The 22,163-nt window shown below is 46.5% G+C and overlaps 1 protein-coding gene across 2 annotated transcripts in view; it reads right to left on the minus strand.

Annotated features, from left to right (window-relative positions):
• Positions 1-22,163, minus strand: part of LOC139367758 (solute carrier organic anion transporter family member 4A1-like) — a 35,477-nt gene that overhangs the window by 7,559 nt on the left and 5,755 nt on the right. The window contains exons 2-11 of one of the 2 annotated variants that reach the window (XM_071106081.1): positions 17,995-18,085; positions 15,640-15,761; positions 15,410-15,521; positions 13,821-13,975; positions 10,985-11,243; positions 7,927-8,089; positions 3,418-3,596; positions 2,973-3,037; positions 2,502-2,650; positions 2,165-2,326 (exon numbers count right to left, since the gene is read on the minus strand). In XM_071106081.1, coding sequence (XP_070962182.1) covers positions 2,165-2,326; positions 2,502-2,650; positions 2,973-3,037; positions 3,418-3,596; positions 7,927-8,089; positions 10,985-11,243; positions 13,821-13,975; positions 15,410-15,521; positions 15,640-15,761; positions 17,995-18,085 — 1,457 coding nt within the window. Of the gene's footprint in view, positions 1-2,146; positions 2,327-2,501; positions 2,651-2,972; positions 3,038-3,417; positions 3,597-7,926; positions 8,090-10,984; positions 11,244-13,820; positions 13,976-15,409; positions 15,522-15,639; positions 15,762-17,994; positions 18,086-22,163 lie in introns of those variants that run through there. The other variant, XM_071106080.1, reaches the window with a different exon arrangement.

A 22,163-nucleotide genomic window follows, 5' to 3' on the forward strand; every position in this document is an offset into this window, starting at 1 on the left:
CAGGTCACTGACCATCTCGAATCCCACCGCTGTGCAATCTGGTTTCCGAGCCGGTCACGGGTGCACCTCAGCAATGCTCAAGGTACTAAACGATATCATAACCGCCATCGATAAAAGACAGTACTGTGCAGCCGTCTTCCTCGACCTGGCCAAGGCTTTCGACTCTGTCAATCACCATATTCTTATCGGCAGACTCAGTAGCCTCAGTTTTTCTAATGACTGCCTTGCCTGGTTCACCAACTACTTTGCAGACAGAGTTCAGTGTGTCAAATCGGAGGGCATGTTGTCCAGTCCTCTGGCAGTCTCTATGGGGGTGCCACAGGGTTCAATTCTCGGGCCGACTCTTTCCTCTGTATATATCAATGATGTTGCTCTTGCTGCGGGCGATTCCCTGATCCACCTCTACGCAGACGACACCATTCTGTATACTTCTGGCCCTTCCTTGGACACTGTGCTATCTAACCTCCAAACGAGCTTCAATGCCATACAACACTCCTTCCGTGGCCTCCAACTGCTCTTAAACGCTAGTAAAACCAAATGCATGCTTTTCAACCGTTCGCTGCCTGCACCCGCACGCCCGACTAGCATCACCACCCTGGATGGTTCCGACCTAGAATATGTGGACATCTATAAGTACTTAGGTGTCTGGCTAGACTGTAAACTCTCCTTCCAGACTCATATCAAACATCTCCAATCTAAAATCAAATCTAGAGTCGGCTATCTATTCCGCAACAAAGCCTCCTTCACTCACGCCGCCAAACTTACCCTAGTAAAACTGACTATCCTACCGATCCTCGACTTCGGCGATGTCATCTACAAAATAGCTTTCAATACTCTACTCAGCAAACTGGATGCAGTTTATCACAGTGCCATCCGTTTTGTTACTAAAGCACCTTACCACCCACCACTGTGACCTGTATACTCTAGTTGGCTGGCCCTCGCTACATATTCGTCGCCAGACCCACTGGCTCCAGGTCATCTACAAGTCCATGCTAGGTAAAGCTCCGCCTTATCTCAGTTCACTGGTCACGATGGCAACACCCACCCGTAGCACGCGCTCCAGCAGGTGTATCTCATTGATCATCCCTAAAGTCAACACCTCATTTGGCCGCCTTTCGTTCCAGTTCTCTGCTGCCTGTGACTGGAACAAATTTCAAAAATCGCTGAAGTTGGAGACTTTTATCTCCCTCACCAACTTCAAACATCTGCTATCTGAGCAGCTAACCGATCGCTGCAGCTGTACATAGTCCATCTGTAAATAGCCCACCCATTTTTACCTACCTCATCCCCATACTGTTTTTATTTATTTACTTTTCTGCTCTTTTGCACACCAGTATCTCTACCTGTACATGACCATCTGATCATTTATCACTCCAGTGTTAATCTGCAAAATTGTAATTATTCGCCTACCTCCTCATGCCTTTTGCACACAATGTATATAGACTATTTTTTCTACTGTTTTATTGACTTGTTAATTGTTTACTCCATGTGGAACTCTGTGTTGTCTGTTCACACTGCTATGCTTTATCTTGGCCAGGTCGCAGTTGTAAATGAGAACTTGTTCTCAACTAGCCTACCTGGTTAAATAAAGGTGGAAAAAAAAAAATCATAAAAAATGTCCCATATCATTTAAAGCTTCTTTTCAATCCGTTTTGTAGAAGTTTATTGTTACAACGTGAATGAAATTTAAAGGCAATGTTCCCGTGTTAGCGGAGACTGCGTTCACGGTAAACTCTGTAATATGTCGTCTCAATGGGAAATGACCTTCACATTTCTATCGTCTGTAACGTTTCCATGATCCACATTTACTAGATCCCTTAAAGTCTTTTCAGTGGTTTATATCCCAAAAGCCACCAGGAGACTTTCCTACTTCTCAGAATAACCTCTGACCCTATCTGTGACCCTAGTCTTTCATCACATCACACAAACCCCAAGTTCAGTGGGCTGGCAGGGAGGTGATGGAGGGCAAGCCCATGGGATGAAGTTGGGCTCAGTGGGTGGATCAGATATGACTTGCCCTGGGGTAATGTGTCTGTGCGATGGGAGTGGCCATGAGACGGGTGCGGGCTGGCAGTGATTGAGGATGCAGTGGCACGACACACACACACACATGCGCACGGTGAGATGTGGGTGGGGTCTGAAGTCATCATAACCTGGCGTGTACATTGGTGATGATTTTTGGTGGAAGGTCCTTGATGGAGAGGTCCCCCGTCTCTCCCCCGCTATCCCCTGCCCCGTGGTCGGTGCTCTCACAGCTGCTCTGGGGCGACTCTGGAGGGGGCTTGTACAGAACACTGGCCAGCAGGAAGAACATCATGCCAAGAACCTGACGGAGGGAGGGACGGATGAAGAGAGAGAGATAAGACATGCACTATGGTTAGAGGGAGAATATAATTCTCTCTCAGTTAAACAAACATTTGATATGGTCGTGAGAATGAAGAAAGTCATTGAACACAATCCTATAACAGAATGAAATAACAGACATGTAGGCCTTGAGTTACCTTGTAGATGATGCCAGCGATGAGTGTATAGCGGCTCATGGCAGAGTTCTGGTAGAGGTAGCAGGAGCCCTGCTCTCCACACTGGTCCTGCCACAGCATGCATGAGATGTCGATCACAGAGCCAAACGCTATCGGGCCTGGGATCCCACCTTCAGGAACAACATCACATTACTTACTTTTTTATTTATTTTAAATTGAAACTTTAACTAGGCAAGTCAGTTAAGAACAAATTCTTAATTCTTGGCCTAAACCGGCCAACGCTGAGCCAATTCTGCGCCGTCCTATGGGACTCCCAATCACGGCTGGTTGTGATACAGCCTGGATTCAAACCAGGGTTTGTAATGACGCCTCTAACACTGAGATGCAGTGTCCTAGACCCCTTGCGCCACTCGGGAGCTTGTTGTCGGGAATCTCAAGCTACAAGGACACATTTATCAAATCAAAGCAAATTCAACAAGAGAAATGAAATACCTAGACTTCTCACCACGATCCACTGGATTCCCAGTCCAAAGGACCTCTGGCTGTCTGGGACACACCTGTAGGGGTCGACAGAGAGCACTTCAGATTCACAGTTCACACACTGAGGATACTATCAGACTGTTATAACAGAAATATACCACAGTTCACACACTCTTTTGTCTGTCTGCTCCATACCCACCTGAGGGTAGCAGTGAGGGTTAGGGTCTGTACCCACCTGAGGGTAGCAGTGAGGGTTAGGGTATGTACCCACCTGAGGGTAGCAGTGAGGGTTAGGGTCTGTACCCACCTGAGGGTAGCAGTGAGGGTTAGGGTATGTACCCACCTGAGAGTAGCAGTGAGGGTTAGGGTATGTACCCACCTGAGAGTAGCAGTGAGGGTTAGGGTATGTACCCACCTGAGGGTAGCAGTGAGATTTAGAGTTAGGGTCTGTACCCACCTGAGGGTAGCAGTGAGGGCGGGGATACTACACAGGAAGGTGAAGAAGATGATGATGAAGAGGAAGGTGAGGAAGGCTGGCATGTGACTACAGGAGCTGGTGCACTTCCCATCCAGAGCCAGACCCTCCTGCCCCGACGTGACGTTCCCCCCCACCACACAGCTGCAGCCCAAGTACACCTGACCAGGGGCACCAGACAGAGGAGACAGTCAGACAGAGTCAACATACACAGCTATAGCCTGAGTACACCTGACCAGGGGCACCAGACAGAGGAGACAGTCAGACAGAGTCAACATACACAGCTGTAGCCTGAGTACACCTGACCAGGGGCACCAGACAGAGGAGACAGTCAGACAGAGTCAACATACACAGCTGTAGCCTGAGTACACCTGACCAGGGGCACCAGACAGAAGGGACAATCAGACAGAAGGGACAGTCAGACGGAATGGACAGTCAGACAGATGGACAGTAGGGGAGAGAGAAGGGACAGTCAGACAGAAAGGACAGTCAGACAGAAGGGACAGTAGGGGAGAGAGAAGGGTCAGTCAGACAGAAGGGACAGTCAGACAGAATGGACAGTCAGACAGAAGGGACAGTAGGGGATAGAGAAGGGACAGGCAGACAGAAGGGACAGTCAGACAGAAGGGACAGTAGGGGATAGAGAAGGGACAGTCAGACAGAAGGGACAGTCAGACAGAAGGGACAGTCAGACAGAAGGGACAGTCAGACAGAAGGGACAGTCAGACAGAAGGGACAGTAGGGGATAGAGAAGGGACAATAGGGGAGAGAGAAGGGACAGTCAGACAGAAGGGACAGTCAGACAGAAGGGACAGTCAGACAGAAGGGACAGTAGGGGATAGAGAAGGGACAGTCAGACAGAAGGGACAGTTAGACAGAAGGGACAGTAGGGGAGACAGAAGGGTCAGTCAGACAGAAGGGTCAGTCAGACAGAAGGGACAGTAGGGGAGACAGAAGGGTCAGTCAGACAGAAGGGACAGTCAGACAGAAGGGACAGTCAGACAGAAGGGACAGTCAGACAGAAGGGACAGTAGGGGATAGAGAAGGGACAGTCAGACAGAAGGGACAGTTAGACAGAAGGGACAGTAGGGGAGACAGAAGGGTCAGTCAGACAGAAGGGTCAGTCAGACAGAAGGGACAGTAGGGGAGACAGAAGGGTCAGTCAGACAGAAGGGACAGTCAGACAGAAGGGACAGTAGGGGAGAGAGAAGGGTCAGTCAGACAGAAGGGACAGTTAGACAGAAGGGACAGTAGGGGAGACAGAAGGGACAGTCAGACAGAAGGGTCAGTCAGACAGAAGGGACAGTAGGGGGAGAGAAGGGTCAGTCAGACAGAAGGGACAGTCAGACAGAAGGAACAGTCAGACAGAAGGGACAGTCAGACAGAAGGGACAGTAGGGGAGAGAGAAGGGTCAGTCAGACAGAAGGGACAGTCAGACAGAATAAACAGTCAGACAGAAGGAACAGTCAGACAGAAGGAACAGTCAGACAGAGAGGGCTGCCTCGCATCTAGTCCTTTGCAGGATTTCGTTTTTTGGGGATTATGGCCGAATACAAACAGTGTAGTTATTCCCTCCCTCCACAAGGCAATCAAACAAGTGAAATGTTAGTATAGAGACAAAGTGGAGTCGCAATTCAACGGCTCAGACACAAGACGTATGTGGCAGGGTCTACAGACAATCATGGATTACAGAAAGAAAACCAGCCACTTCGACGGACACCGACGTCTTGCTTCCAGACAAACTAAACACCTTCTTTGTCTGCTTTGAGGATAACACAGTGCCACCGACACGGCCCACTACCAAGGACTGTGTGCTCTCTTTCTCTGGTGGCGGTGTGAGTAAGACATTTAAACGTGTTAACCATCGCATATGCTGCCAGCCCAGACGGCATCCCTAGCCACGTCCTCAGAGCATGCGCAGACCAGCTGGCTTGTGTGTTGTCAATCTCTCCCTATCCCAGTCTGCTGTCCCCCCACGCTTCAAGATGGCCACCATTGTTTCTGAACCCAAGAAGGCAACGGTAACTGAACTAAATGACTATCGCCCCATAGCACTTACTTCTGTCATCATGAAGTGCTTTGAGAGGCTAGTCAAGGATCATATCACTTCTACCTTACCTGACACCCTAGACCCACTCCAATTTGTTTACCAACAGATGCAATCACCATCACACTGCACTATCCCATCTGGACAAGAGGAATACCTACAGTTGAAGTTGGAAGTTTACATACACCTTAGCCAAATACTTTTAAACTCAGTTTGTCACAATTCCTGACATTTAATCCTAGTACAAATTCCCTGTTTTAGGTCAGTTAGGATCACCACTTTATTTTAAGAATGTGAAATGTTAGAATTATAGTAGAGAGAATTATTTATTTCAGCTTTTATTTCTTTCATCACATTCCCAGTGGGTCGGAAGTTTCCATACACTCAATTAGCATTTGGTAGCATTGCCTTGAAATTGTTTAACTTGTTTCAAACGTTTCGGGTAGCCTTCCACAAGCTTCCCACAATAAGTTGGGTGAATTTTGGCCCATTCCTCCTGATAGAGCTGGTGTAACTGAGTCAGGTTGTAGGCCTCCTTGCTCGCATACACTTTTTCAGTTCTGCCCACACATTTTCTATGGGATTGAGGTCAGGGCTTTGTGATGGCCAATCCAATACCTTGACTTTGTTGTCCTTAAGCCATTTTGCCACAACTTTGGAAGTATGCTTGGGGTCATTGTCCATTTGGAAGACCCATTTGCGACCAAGCTTTCACTTCCTGACTGATGTCTTGAGATGCTTCAACATATCCACATAATTTTCCTCCCTCATGATGCCTTCTATTTTGTGAAGTGCACCAGTCCCTCCTGCAGCAAAGCACCCCCACAACATGATGCTGCCACCCCCGTGCTTCACGGTTGGGATGGTGTCCTTCGGCTTGCAAGCCTGTCCCTTTTTCCTCCAAACATAACGATGGTCATTATGGCCAAATAGTCATATTTTTGATTCATCAGATCAGAGGACATTTCTCCAAAAAGTACGATCTTTGTCCCCATGTGCAGTTGCAAACTGTATTCTGGCTTTTCTTATGGCGGCATTGAAGCAGTTCCTTGCTAAGAGGCCTTTCAGGTTATGTCGATATAGGACTCGTTTTACTGTGGATATAGATACTTTTGTACCCGTTTTCTCCAGCATCTTCCCAAGGTCCTTTGCTGTTGTTCTGAGATTGATTTTCACTTTTCGACCAAAGTACGTTCTAGGAGACAGAACGCGTCTCCTTCCTGAGTGGTATGACGGCTGCGTGGTCCTTTGGTGTTTACATTTGCGTACTATTGTTTGTACAGATGAACATGGTACCTTCAGGCATTTGGAAATTGCTCCCAAGGATTACCAGACTTGTGGAGGTCTACAATTATTTTTTCTTGGCTGATTTCTTTTGATTTTCAGCGGTTGCATTAAGAACCAGTGTATCTTTAATTATATGTAGAACATGTATCTTTAGTCAAAGTTTATGATGAGTATTTCTGTTATCTGGCGAAGCTATCTATAATTCCTCCTGATATTTTGGAGGCATTTCTGAACATGGCGTCAATGTAAACCGAGATTTGTGGATATAAATATGCATATTATCGAACAAAACATAAATGTACTGTGTAACATGTCATATGAGTGTCATCTGATGAAGATTATCACAAGGTTAGTGATTCATTTTATCTCTAATTCTGCTTTTGTGACTCTTTCTTTGACTGGAAAAAATGGCTGTGTTTTTCTTTTGATTTGGTGGTGGTCTAACATAAATATATGTTGTGTTTTCGCTGTAAAACATTTTAAAATAGGACATGATGGGTAGATGAACAAGATGTTTATCTTTCATTTGCTGTATTGGACTTGTTAATGTGTGAAAGTTAAATATTTTGAAATAATATTTTTGAATTCCCCGCGCAACCTTTTCAGCTGAATGGGGGGGGGGTTCCCCTCGGGGAATGCCTTGCCATAACAGGTTTTAATAAATGGATCACTAGTCACTTTAAACAATGCCACTTTAATAATGTCTACATATCTTACATTACTCATCTCATATGTACAGTTGAAGTGTACCTATGATAAAAATTACAGACCTCTACATGCTTTGTAAGTAGGAAAACCTGCAAAATTGGCAGTGGTTCAAAAACTTGTTCTCTCCACTGTATATATTATTCTTCCATTCCTTTACTTAGATTTGTGTGTATTAGGTAGTTGTTGTGGAATTGTTCGATTACTTGTTAGATATTATTGCACTGTCAGAACTAGAAGCACAAGCATTTCGCTACACTCGCAATACATTTTTCTTCATTAACAAACTGCTAACCATGTGTATGTGACCAATAAAATGTGATTTGATTTGACAGAAGGGACAGTCACACAGAAGGGACAGTCACACAGAGTGAACATGTATACTGACAGACTACCGTACATCTTCATTAACTAATTTAAGTGAGATCTTTGCTGAACAGTTGGTTGGTTACCTGTCTACCTGTGGAGACCTCCGTGTGGTTGACTGTGCTGCAGCCTGCATGGCAAGGGGAGTAATACATCACACCATCGGATCCACAGACTGGGTTATAGAGCTCTCGTAAACAGTGACAGTCTGCATTACAGCCCACCATCAGGTTGTCCCCCAACCAAGAACTGAGAAAGATAGAGAGAGAAAGAGAGATGAGAGAGAGACAGAGAGAGAGAGAGAGAGAGAGAGAGACAGAGACAGAGACAGAGACAGAGACAGAGACAGAGAGAGAAGAGAGAGAGAGAGAAGACAGAGAGAGAGAAGACAGACAGATAGAGACAGAGAGAGAGAGAGAGAGAGAGAGAGAGAAGACAGACAGACAGACAGACAGACAGACAGACAGACAGACAGACAGACAGACAGACAGAGGAGACAGAGAGAGAGGAGACAGAGAGAGAAGATAGACAGAGAGAGAGAGAGAGAAAGACAGACAGAGAGAGAGAAAGACAGACAGACAGAGAGAGAGAGAAGACAGACAGACAGAGAGAGAGACAAGACAGACAGAGAGACAAGACAGACAGAGAGACAAGACAGACAGAGAGACAAGACAGACAGAGAGACAAGACAGACAGAGAGACAAGACAGACAGAGAGACAAGACAGACAGAGAGACAAGACAGACAGACAGACAGACAGACAGACAGACAGACAGACAGACAGACAGACAGACAGACAGACAGACAGACAGACAGACAGACAGACAGACAGACAGACAGACAGACAGACAGACAGACAGACAGACAGAGAGAGAGAGAGAGAGAGAGAGAGAGAGAGAGAGAGAGGAGACAGAGAGAGAGGAGATTGACAACCAAACAAACCAAAACAAAGGCAAAGTCTTCTCATGCTTTGTTGATTTCAAAAAAACCTTTGACTCAATTTGGCATGAGAGTCTGCTATACAAATTGATGGAAAATGGTATTGGGGGTAAAACGTACGACATTAAAAATCCATGTACACAAACAACAAGTGTGCGGTTAAAATTGGCAAAAAACACAAATTTCTTCCCACAGGCCCGTGGGGTGAGACAGGGATGCAGCTTAAGCCCCACCCTCTTCAACATATATATCAACGAATCGGCGGTGGGACTAGAAAAGTCTGCATGACCCGGCCTCACTCTACTAGACTCTGAAGTGAAATGTCTACTGTTTGCTGATGATCCTGTCACCAACCAAGGAGGGCCTACAGCAGCACCTAGATATTCTGCACAGATTCTGCCAGACCTGGCCCGTGATAGTAAATCTCAGTAAGACCAAAATAATAGTGTTCCAAAAAAATACAAATTCCATCTAGACACCATTGCCCTAGAGCACACAAAAAACTATACATACCTTGGCCTAAACATCAGCGCCACAGGTTACTTTCACAAAGCTATGAACGATCTGAGAGACAAGGCAAGAAGGGCATTCTATGCCATTAAAAGGAACATAAAATTCAACATACCAATTAGGATCTGGCAAAAAATACTTGAGTCAGTTATAGAACCCATTGCCCTTTATGGTTGTTAGGTCTTGGGTCCGCTCACCAACCAAGAATTCACAAAATGGGACAAACACCAAATTGAGACTCTGCACGCAGAATTCTGCAAAAATATCCCCCGTGTACAACGTAGAACACCAAATAATGCATGCAGAGCAGAATTAAGCCGATACCCACTAATTATCAAAATCCAGAAAAGAGCCATTAAATTCTACAACCACCTAAAAGAAAGTGATTCACAAACCTTCCATAACAAAGCCATCACCTACAGAGAGATGAACCTGGAGAAGAGTCCCCTAAGCAAGCTGGTCCTGGGGCTCTGTTCACAAACACAAACACACCCTACAGAGCCCCAGGACAGCAGCACAATTAGACCCAACCAAATCATGAGAAAACAAAAAGATAATTACTTGACACATTGGAAAGAATTAACAACAAAACAGAGCAAACTAGAATGCTATTTGGCCCTACACAGAGAGTACACAGCGACAGAATACCTGACCACTGTGACTGACCCAAAATTAAGGAAAGCTTTGACGATGTACAGACTCAGTGAGCATAGCCTTGCTATTGAGAAAGGCCGCCGTAGGCAGACATGGCTCTCAAGAGAAGACAGGCTATGTGCTCACTGCCCACAAAATGAGGTGGAAACTGAGCTGCACTTCCTAACCTCCTGCCCAATGTATGACCATATTAGAGAGACATATTTCCCTCAGATTACACAGATCCACAAAGAATTCTAAAACAAATCCAATTCTGATAAACTCCCATATCTACTGGGTAAAATTCCACAGTGTGCCATCACAGCAGCAAGATTTGTGACCAGTTGCCACGAGAAAAGGGCAACCAGTGAAGAACAAACACCATTGTAAATACAACCCATTATTTTACTTTATCTCAAATATAAAGTATATTTTGATCTGTTCCAAAAAATGTTGGTTACTAAATGATTCCATATGTGTTATTTCATAGTTTTGATGTCTTCACTATTATTCTACAATGTAGAAAATAGTAAAAATAAAGAAAAATCCTTGAATGAGTAGGTCTGTCCAAACGTTTGACTGGTACAGTATATATGTAATTAGAATTTTTTTGTGCACATTTTTTAAAATGTAACTTTTATTTAACTAGGCAAGTCAGTTTAGAACACATGTTTATTTACAATGAGTGAACAACTGCCTTGTTCAGGGGTAGGAAGAAACATTTTCACCTTGTCAGCTCAGGGATTCCATCTTGCAATCATTTGGTTACTAGCCCAACCTTCTAAACACTAGGCTATCTGCCGTCCCAAAGGTTCTCACGGAGACCTTGGCCAATTGTATTGCCAATTACCCCTCATGCACAATTCCATGACGGTCTCAACCCTACCAGTCTGTTTAGCTAACATTCCACTTCTTTGTACTCAAAATAATTATTATACTGTATAATGGGTAAGACAAAATAATGATTATACTGTATAATGGGTAAGACAAAATAATTATTATACTGTATAATGGGTAAGACAAAATAATGTCAAATATTCCACTGGGCCTGGTCTGGGCTTACCTGTTGTGGAGGTTGTGGGCTGGCTCATTGTACTGTTCATTGTACTGATGACCCGGTGGCAGGTTGCTGCGGTAGGGGGAAGTCACCCCGGCCATGGGGACGTTGGGACAGTGGATGAGGAAGATGAAGATGGCAAGAAGACTGATGACGGCACACACTATGCAGAACCTAATGATGTCACGGCAACGGAGGTTCAGCTTCTTCACGATGTAGCCACCCAGGAAAGTGCCCCCTCCACCCGCGGGTACCACCATGTAGCCTGGTGGGAGGAGAGGGAAGGTTAATACCATGTAGCCTGGTGGGAGGAGAGGGAAGGTTAATACCATGTAGCCTGGTGGGAGGAGAGGGAAGGTTAATACCATGTAGCCTGGTGGGAGGAGAGGGAAGGTTAATACCATGTAGCCTGGTGGGAGGAGAGGGAAGGTTAATACCAAGGGAAGGTTAGTACCATGTGTATGTGAGGGATGAGGAGGGAAGGTTAGTACCATGTGTATGTGAGGGATGAGGAGGGAAGGTTAGTACCATGTGTATGTGAGGGATGAGGAGGGAAGGTTAGTACCATGTGTATGTGAGGGATGAGGAGGGAAGGTTAGTACCATGTGTATGTGAGGGATGAGGAGGGAAGGTTAGTACCATGTGTATGTGAGGGATGAGGAGGGAAGGTTAGTACCATGTGTATGTGAGGGATGAGGAGGGAAGGTTAATACCATGTGTATGTGAGGGATGAGGAGGGAAGGTTAGTACCATGTGTATGTGAGGGATGAGGAGGGAAGGTTAGTACCATGTGTATGTGAGGGATGAGGAGGGAAGGTTAGTACCATGTGTATGTGAGGGATGAGGAGGGAAGGTTAGTACCATGTGTATGTGAGGGATGAGGAGGGAAGGTTAGTACCATGTGTATGTGAGGGATGAGGAGGGAAGGTTAGTACCATGTGTATGTGAGGGATGAGGAGGGAAGGTTAGTACCATGTGTATGTGAGGGATGAGGAGGGAAGGTTAGTACCATGTGTATGTGAGGGATGAGGAGGGAAGGTTAGTACCATGTGTATGTGAGGGATGAGGAGGGAAGGTTAGTACCATGTGTATGTGAGGGATGAGGAGGGAAGGTTAGTACCATGTGTATGTGAGGGATGAGGAGGGATGAGGAGGGAGGTATAACTAGTTAAATGGTAGTACTGTGAATAAGGGGCCCAATATCCATGTGGCAGAGCACCAAGTATTGTGACGTGGCAGAGCGCCAAGTATTGTGACGTGGCAGAGCACCCAGTATTGTGACGTGGCAGAGCACCCAGTATTGTGACGTGGCAGAGCGCCAAGTATTGTGACGTGGCAGAGCGCCAAGTATTGTGACGTGGCAGAGCACCCAGTATCGTGACGTGGCAGAGCACCAAGCATAGTGACGTGGCAGAGCACCAAGTATTGTGACGTAGCAGAGCACCCAGTATCGTGACGTGGCAGAGCGCCAAGTATTGTGACGTGGCAGAGCGCCAAGTATTGTGACGTGGCAGAGCACCCAGTATTGTGACGTGGCAGAGCACCAAGTATTGTGACGTGGCAGAGCGCCAAGTATTGTGACGTGGCAGAGCGCCAAGTATTGTGACGTGGCAGAGCGCCAAGTATTGTGACGTGGCAGAGCACCAAGTATTGTGACGTGGCAGAGCACCCAGTATCGTGACGTGGCAGAGCACCAAGCATAGTGACGTGGCAGAGCACCAAGTATTGTGACGTGGCAGAGCACCCAGTATCGTGACGTGGCAGAGCACCAAGTATTGTGACGTGGCAGAGCACCCAGTATAGTGACGTGGCAGAGCACCAAGTATAGTGACGTGGCAGAGCACCCAGTATTGTGACGTGGCAGAGCACCCAGTATTGTGACGTGGCAGAGCACCACGTATTGTGACGTGGCAGAGCATCAAGTATTGTGACGTGGCAGAGCACCAAGTATTTTGACGTGGCAGAGCGCCAAGTATTGTGACGTGGCAGAGCGCCAAGTATTGTGACGTGGCAGAGCGCCAAGTATTGTGACGTGGCAGAGTATACGTATTGTGACGTGGCAGAGCACCAAGTATTGTGACGTGGCAGAGCACCACGTATTGTGACGTGGCAGAGCACCCAGTATTGTGACGTGGCAGAGCACCACGTATCGTGACAGACCACCACGTATCGTGACGTGGCAGAGCACCACGCATCGTGACAGAGCACCACGTATCGTGGCAGAGCACCACGTATCTTGACACTGACCTAGAGCGAGAGAGCGAGAGAGAGAGACGTGGTAGAGCACCACGCATCGTGACAGAGCACCACGTATCGTGGCAGAGCACCACGTATCTTGACAGAGCACCACATATCGTGACAGAGCAGCACGTATCGTGACGTGGCAGAGCAGCACGTATTGTGACGTGGCAGAGCACCACGTATCGTGACAGAGCAGCACATATCGTGACGTGGCAGAGCAGCACGTATCGTGACGTGGCAGAGCACCACGTATCGTGACAGAGCACCACGTATCGTGACAAAGCACCACGTATCGTGACATGACAAAGCACCACGTATCGTGACAGAGCACCACATACCGTGACGTGGCAGAGCACCACGTATCGTGACGTGGCAGAGCACCACGTATCGTGACGTGGCAGAGCACGACGTATCGTGACGTGGCAGAGCACGACGTATCGTGACGCTGCAGAGCACCACGTACCGTGACGTGGCAGAGCACCACGTACCGTGACGTGGCAGCGCGAGTCCCATTGTAAACAAGCTTGCTAACTTCATGTAGAACGTGTGTCTCACATCACAGTTTGTGTGGGGTGGAGTTAGTGTTCTAACGCTCTCTCACCAAACCAGGTGGCTGCCTCAGATGCACTCAGACTGAACTGAGACTCTAGGAACTTGGGGCCGAAGGTGGACATGCCAGCGATGAGGGTGGCCTCTGTGGCCCCCGCCAGACACAGGAAGAGGAAGGGAGGGTTCTTCAGCAGGAGCAACACTGACCTAGAAAGAGAGAGCGAGAGAGAGAGAGAGAGAGAGCGAGAGAAGACAGAGTGAAAGAGAGAGAGAGAAAGAGAGCGAGAAGGGAGAGTGAAAGAGAGAGAGAGAGAGCGAGAATGAAAGAGAGCGAGAGAAGGGAGAGTGAAAGAGAGAGAGAGAGAGAAGGGAGAGTGAAAGAGAGAAAGAGAGCGAGAAGGGAGAGTGAAAGAGAGAGAGAACGAGAGCGAGAAGGGAGAGTGAAAGAGAGAGAGAGAAAGAGAACGAGAAGGGAGAGTGAAAGAGAGAGAGAGAAAGAGAGCGAGAAGGGAGAGTGAAAGAGAGAGAGAGAAAGAGAGCGAGAAGGGAGAGTGAAAGAGAGAGAGAGAAAGAGAGCGAGAAGGGAGAGTGAAAGAGAGAGAGAGAGAGCGAGAAGGGAGAGTGAAAGAGAGAGAGAGCGAGCGAGAAGGGAGAGTGAAAGAGAGAGAGCGAGCGAGAAGGGAGAGTGAAAGAGAGAGAGAGAGAGAGAAGGGAGAGTGAAAGAGAGAGAGAGGAGAGTGAAAGAGAGAGAGAGGAGAGTGAAAGAGAGAGAGAGGAGAGTGAAAGAGAGAGAAGGGAGAGTGAAAGAGAGAGAGAGAGAGAGAGAGAGAGAGAGAGAGAAGGGAGAGTGAAAGAGAGAGAGAGAGAGAGAGAGAGAGAGAGAGAGAGAGAGAGAGAGAGAGAGAGAGAGAGAGAGAGAGAGAGAGAGAGAGAGTGGGGTTATTTCCTTAGTAAGATCTTCAGTTCTTAATTAAAGTAAAGCTCATCCATAATCTCTAACGCTGAGACCTGGGCCCGTATCCACAACATCTCAGAGAGCTGATCCACAATAACTTTCGCCTTTAAAATATAATGTGCACGAATACACTCTTAGAAAACGATTTGCTTTCTAGAACCAAAAAGGGTTATTTGGCTATCCCCATAGGAGAACCCTTTGAAGAAACCCTTTTGGTTCCAGGTAGAACCCAACAGAGTTATACCTGGCAACAAAAAGGGTTCTCCTATGGGGACAGCCACAGAAACCTTTTGGAACAATTTTTGTAGTACTGTAAGCTGATTCAGACAGATCCTAGATCAGCCCTCCTACTCCGAGACACTTGACTACCATGTTATGTAACAACAATGTAGTCTTTGTCCTGTTTCCTCTCACTAATCCCCTGTTGCCATGGAGAATCAGTCTGCTTTCTGAGCCCAAGTTTTGTTGGAAACGGGGAGAAATTGTGCTTTACAACGGTATTGATATTACAGTTGATCTAAAATAAGGTCAATTGTACGAATCCAGCGCGATGTACAAACGTGAGTTAGTTAACGTTAGCTGATTGAATCCATCTGTCAGTGTTATGGTGTGAGTTAATAAATAGAGACGGAGAGTGGAAGGCCTGGTTCCTTCTGTATCGTAGAGGGTAGGGTCACCTACTGTACCTGGGCATGTCTTTCACTGACTTCCCAAACTGAGGGTCTGATGCACTGGCCTGACTGCCATCTTTCAGCTGGTGGGTCTCAGACACACGCATGGCCACATACTTCTGAGAGCCTGGACAGAGAAAGGGGGGACAAAAATACAGATATATATGTTGATGTCAAAGACTGATCTCATTGGGATGTGTTGGGTTCTGTGGTGTTGGTGAAGTGACATTAAGTTGGTCAGTAACCTGGTAGTTGGCGTGGGTAACCCAGGATGGGCAGGGCGACGACCAGCCCTGCTGCGCCTCCTGCCAGGAAGCCAATCCACCAGGCCCCCACCCACAGAGGGTTCTCTGGAGTCAGCTCCGTCCTACACACAGGGAAGGGGCACAGAAGAAGATATGACGAAGAGGACAAAAAGTTGCGAGATGGACAATAATGAAGTCGAGAGCTTTGGCTTATTTATTGAGAATTATTAGTAAATGTTACACTGCAAAGGACCACTAGAGGGAGGTATTGTATATCTGTAGAATGGCCACTAGAGGGTAGTATTGTATATCTGTAGAATGGCCACTAGAGGGAGGTATTGTATATCTGTAGAATGGCCACTAGAGGGAGGTATTGTATATTTGTAGAATGACCACTAGAGGGAGGTATTGTATATCTGTAGAATGGCCACTAGAGGGTAGTATTGTATATCTGTAGAATGGCCACTAGAGGGAGGTATTGTATATCTGTAGAATGGCCACTAGAGGGAGGTATTGTATATCTGTAGAATGGCCACTAGAGGGTAGTATTGTATATCTGTAGAATGGCCACTAGAGGGAAGTATTGTATATCTGTAGAATGGCCACTAGAGGGAGGTATTGTATATCTGTAGAATGGCCACTAGAGGGAGGTATTGTATATCTGTAGAATGGCCACTAGAGGGAGGTATTGTATATCTGTAGAATGGCCACTAGAGGGAGGTATTGTATATCTGTAGAATGGCCACTAGAGGGAGGTATTGTATATCTGTAGAATGGCCACTAGAGGGAGGTATTGTATATCTGTAGAATGGCCACTAGAGGGTAGTATTGTATATCTGTAGAATGGCCACTAGAGGGTAGTATTGTATATCTGTAGAATGGCCACTAGAGGGAGGTATTGTATATCTGTAGAATGGCCACTAGAGGGAGGTATTGTATATCTGTAGAATGGCCACTAGAGGGAGGTATTGTATATCTGTAGAATGGCCACTAGAGGGAGGTATTGTATATCTGTAGAATGGCCACTAGAGAGAGGTATTGTATATCTGTAGAATGGCCACTAGAGGGAGGTATTGTATATCTGTAGAATGGCCACTAGAGGGAGGTATTGTATATCTGTAGAATGGCCACTAGAGGGAGGTATTGTATATCTGTAGAATGGCCACTAGAGGGAGGTATTGTATATCTGTAGAATGGCCACTAGAGGGAGGTATTGTATATCTGTAGAATGGCCACTAGAGGGAGGTATTGTATATCTGTAGAATGGCCACTAGAGGGTAGTATTGTATATCTGTAGAATGGCCACTAGAGGGAGGTATTGTATATCTGTAGAATGGCCACTAGAGGGAGGTATTGTATATCTGTAGAATGGCCACTAGAGGGTAGTATTGTATATCTGTAGAATGGCCACTAGAGGGAGGTATTGTATATCTGTAGAATGGCCACTAGAGGGTAGTATTGTACATCTGTAGAATGGCCACTAGAGGGAGGTATTGTATATCTGTAGAATGGCCACTAGAGGGAGGTATTGTATATCTGTAGAATGGCCACTAGAGGGTAGTATTGTATATTTGTAGAATGGCCACTAGAGAGTAGTATTGTATATCTGTAGAATGGCCACTAGAGGGTAGTATTGTATATTTGTAGAATGGCCACTAGAGGGTAGTATTGAATATCTGTAGAATGGCCAATAGAGGGTAGTAATTGTATATCTGTAGAATGGCCACTAGAGGGTAGTAATTGTATATCTGTAGAATGGCCACTAGAGGGAGGTATTGTATATTTGTAGAATGGCCACTAGAGGGTAGTAATTGTATATCTGTAGAATGGCCACTAGAGGGAGGTATTGTATATTTGTAGAATGGCCACTAGAGGGTAGTAATTGTATATTTGTAGAATGGCCACTAGAGGGTAGTAATTGTATATCTGTAGAATGGCCACTAGAGGGTAGTAATTGTATATCTGTAGAATGGCCACTAGAGGGAGGTATTGTATATTTGTAGAATGGCCACTAGAGGGTAGTAATTGTATATCTGTAGAATGGCCACTAGAGGGAGGTATTGTATATTTGTAGAATGGCCACTAGAGGGTAGTATTGTATATCTGTAGAATTGCCACTCAAATCAAATCAAATGTTATTTGTCACATGCGCCCAATACAACAGTCTGTGACTAGGGTGGCTGGAGTCTATTGTATAGCTGTAGGAACACATTTCCCCTTTTAAGGTGAAATTATTTTTATAGTCTACGGGTCCAGCTGAATCAGATCCGGTAAATACAGACGCATTAAGAAGCTGTTCCTCTGAGCTGAGTCAAGAGGTATGGTACGTGGAGGCAGACAGACAGAGGTACTCACGTCATGTGGATCTCTGTGTAGATGTTGAGGAAGTATCCTCCTAGAAGATACCCTGCAGCTGGGCCCACGATGGCTGCTGTATAGAAGATCCCTGAGGAGCCAGACAGACAGAGACCAGAAAAGAGCTTCAGTTAGGGTCTTCCTACATCCCCTCATTGTTACTAAAAGCATTGTAATTGGGACAAATAATTCACTAAACCCTTAACCTCAACCAAATCTTGTAATAAATAATGTGGTGACTAAACTGCTTGGAGTAACTCTGGATTGTAAAACTGTCATGGTCAAAACATATTGATACACCAGTAGCTAAGATGGGGAGAAGTCTGTCCATAATAAAGTGCTACTCTACATTCTTAACAGCAACAAGGCAGGTCCTACAGGCCCTAGTTTTGTCACACCTGGACTACTGTTCAGTCATGTGGTCTGGTGCCACTAAGAGGGACCTCAGAAAATTACAACCGGCTCAGAACAGGGCAGCAGGACTGGCCCTTGGATGTACACAGAGAGCTAACATTACTAATATGCATGTCAATCTCTCCTGACTCTAAGTGGAGGAGAGACTGACTTCATCACTACTTGTATTTATGAGAGGTATTGACATGTTGAAAGCACTGAGCTGTCTGTTTAAATGACTGGCACACAGCTCGGACACCCATGCATACCCCACAAGACATGCCACCAGAGGTCTCTTCACAGTCCCCAAGTCCAGAATAGACAATGGGAGGCGTACAGTACTACATAGAGCCATGACTACATGGAACTCTGTTCCACATCAGGTAACTGATGCAAACAGTAGAATCAGATAAAAAAACAGCTAATATCTAGAAAACAAAATCCATGTGTACATGTATTGTAGAGTAGTGGTCTGAGGGAACACACTGTGGTAGTAGAGTTGTGGTCTGAGGTAACACACTGTGGTAGTAGAGTAGTGGTCTGAGGGAACACACTGTGGTAGTAGAGTAGTGGTCTGAGGGAACACACTGTGGTAGTAGAGTAGTGGTCTGAGGGAACACACTGTGGTAGTCGAGTAGTGGTCTGAGGGAACACACTGTGGTAGTAGAGTAGTGGTCTGAGGTAACACACTGTGGTAGTAGAGTAGTGGTCTGAGGGAACACACTGTGTAGTAGAGTAGTGGTCTGAGGTAAAACACTGTGGTAGTAGAGTAGTGGTCTGAGGGAACACACTGTGGTAGTAGAGTAGTGGTCTGAGGGAACACATTGTGGTAGTAGAGTAGTGGTCTGAGGGAACACACTGTGGTAGTAGAGTAGTGGTCTGAGGGAACACACTGTGGTAGTAGTGTAGTGGTCTGAGGGAACACACTGTGGTAGTAGTAGTCTGAGGGAACACACTGTGGTAGTAGAGTAGTGGTCTGAGGGAACACACTGTGGTAGTAGAGTAGTGGTCTGAGGGAACACACTGTGGTAGTAGAGTAGTGGTCTGAGGGAACACACTGTGTAGTAGAGTAGTGGTCTGAGGGAACACACTGTGGTAGTAGAGTAGTGGTCTGAGGGAACACACTGTGGTAGTAGAGTAGTGGTCTGAGGGAACACACTGTGGTAGTAGAGTAGTGGTCTGAGGGAACACACTGTGGTAGTAGAGTAGTGGTCTGAGGGAACACACTGTGGTAGTAGAGTAGTGGTCTGAGGGAACACACTGTGTAGTAGAGTAGTGGTCTGAGGGAACACACTGTGTAGTAGAGTAGTGGTCTGAGGGAACACACTGTGGTAGTAGAGTAGTGGTCTGAGGGAACACACTGTGGTAGTAGAGTAGTGGTCTGAGGGAACACACTGTGGTAGTAGAGTAGTGGTCTGAGGGAACACACTGTGGTAGTAGAGTAGTGGTCTGAGGGAACACACTGTGGTAGTAGAGTAGTGGTCTGAGGGAACACACTGTGTAGTAGAGTAGTGGTCTGAGGGAACACACTGTGGTAGTAGAGTAGTGGTCTGAGGGAACACACTGTGGTAGTAGAGTAGTGGTCTGAGGGAACACACTGTGGTAGTAGAGTAGTGGTCTGAGGGAACACACTGTGGTAGTAGAGTAGTGGTCTGAGGGAACACACTGTGGTAGTAGAGTAGTGGTCTGAGGGAACACACTGTGGTAGTAGAGTAGTGGTCTGAGGGAACACACTTAATGTATTGTAGAGTAGTGGTCTGAGGGAACACTGTGGTAGTAGAGTAGTGGTCTGAGGGAACACACTGTGGTAGTAGAGTAGTGGTATGAGGGAACACACTGTGTAGTAGAGTACTGAGGGAACACACTGTGTAGTAGAGTAGTGGTCTGAGGGAACACACTGTGGTAGTAGAGTAGTGGTCTGAGGGAACACACTGTGTAGTAGAGTAGTGGTCTGAGGGAACACACTGTGTAGTAGAGTAGTGGTCTGAGGGAACACACTGTGTAGTAGAGTAGTGGTCTGAGGGAACACACTGTGGTAGTAGAGTAGTGGTCTGAGGGAACACACTGTGTAGTAGAGTAGTGGTCTGAGGGAACACACTGTGGTAGTAGAGTAGTGGTCTGAGGGAACACACTGTGTAGTAGAGTAGTGGTCTGAGGGAACACAATGTGGTAGTAGAGTAGTGGTCTGAGGGAACACACTGTGGTAGTAGAGTAGTGGTCTGAGGGAACACACTGTGGTAGTAGAGTAGTGGTCTGAGGGAACACACTGTGTAGTAGAGTAGTGGTCTGAGGGAACACACTGTGTAGTAGAGTAGTGGTCTGAGGGAACACACTGTGGTAGTAGAGTAGTGGTCTGAGGGAACACACTTAATGTATTGTAGAGTAGTGGTCTGAGGGAACACAATGTGGTAGTAGAGTAGTGGTCTGAGGGAACACACTTAATGTATTGTAGAGTAGTGGTCTGAGGGAACACTGTGGTAGTAGAGTAGTGGTCTGAGGGAACACACTGTGGTAGTAGAGTAGTGGTATGAGGGAACACACTGTGTAGTAGAGTAGTGGTCTGAGGGAACACACTGTGTAGTAGAGTAGTGGTCTGAGGGAACACACTGTGGTAGTAGAGTAGTGGTCTGAGGGAACACACTGTGTAGTAGAGTAGTGGTCTGAGGGAACACACTGTGTAGTAGAGTAGTGGTCTGAGGGAACACACTGTGTAGTAGAGTAGTGGTCTGAGGGAACACACTGTGGTAGTAGAGTAGTGGTCTGAGGGAACACACTGTGTAGTAGAGTAGTGGTCTGAGGGAACACACTGTGGTAGTAGAGTAGTGGTCTGAGGGAACACACTGTGTAGTAGAGTAGTGGTCTGAGGGAACACACTGTGGTAGTAGAGTAGTGGTCTGAGGGAACACAATGTGGTAGTAGAGTAGTGGTCTGAGGGAACACACTGTGGTAGTAGAGTAGTGGTCTGAGGGAACACACTGTGGTAGTAGAGTAGTGGTCTGAGGGAACACACTGTGTAGTAGAGTAGTGGTCTGAGGGAACACAATGTGGTAGTAGAGTAGTGGTCTGAGGGAACACACTGTGGTAGTAGAGTAGTGGTCTGAGGGAACACACTGTGGTAGTAGAGTAGTGGTCTGAGGGAACACACTGTGGTAGTAGAGTAGTGGTCTGAGGGAACACACTGTGGTAGTAGAGTAGTGGTCTGAGGGAACACACTGTGGTAGTAGAGTAGTGGTCTGAGGGAACACACTGTGGTAGTAGAGTAGTGGTCTGAGGGAACACACTGTGGTAGTAGAGTAGTGGTCTGAGGGAACACACTGTGGTAGTAGAGTAGTGGTCTGAGGGAACACACTGTGGTAGTAGAGTAGTGGTCTGAGGGAACACACTGTGGTAGTAGAGTAGTGGTCTGAGGGAACACACTGTGGTAGTAGAGTAGTGGTCTGAGGGAACACACTGTGGTAGTAGAGTAGTGGTCTGAGGGAACGCACTGTGGTAGTAGAGTAGTGGTCTGAGGGAACACACTGTGGTAGTAGAGTAGTGGTCTGAGGGAACGCACTGTGGTAGTAGAGTAGTGGTCTGAGGGAACACACTGTGGTAGTAGAGTAGTGGTCTGAGGGAACACACTGTGTAGTAGAGTAGTGGTCTGAGGGAACACACTGTGGTAGTAGAGTAGTGGTCTGAGGGAACACACTGTGGTAGTAGAGTAGTGGTCTGAGGGAACACACTGTGGTAGTAGAGTAGTGGTCTGAGGGAACACACTGTGGTAGTAGAGTAGTGGT

This window comes from Oncorhynchus clarkii, chromosome 16 (assembly GCF_045791955.1).
Source record: "Oncorhynchus clarkii lewisi isolate Uvic-CL-2024 chromosome 16, UVic_Ocla_1.0, whole genome shotgun sequence".
Classification (NCBI taxonomy): domain Eukaryota; kingdom Metazoa; phylum Chordata; class Actinopteri; order Salmoniformes; family Salmonidae; genus Oncorhynchus; species Oncorhynchus clarkii.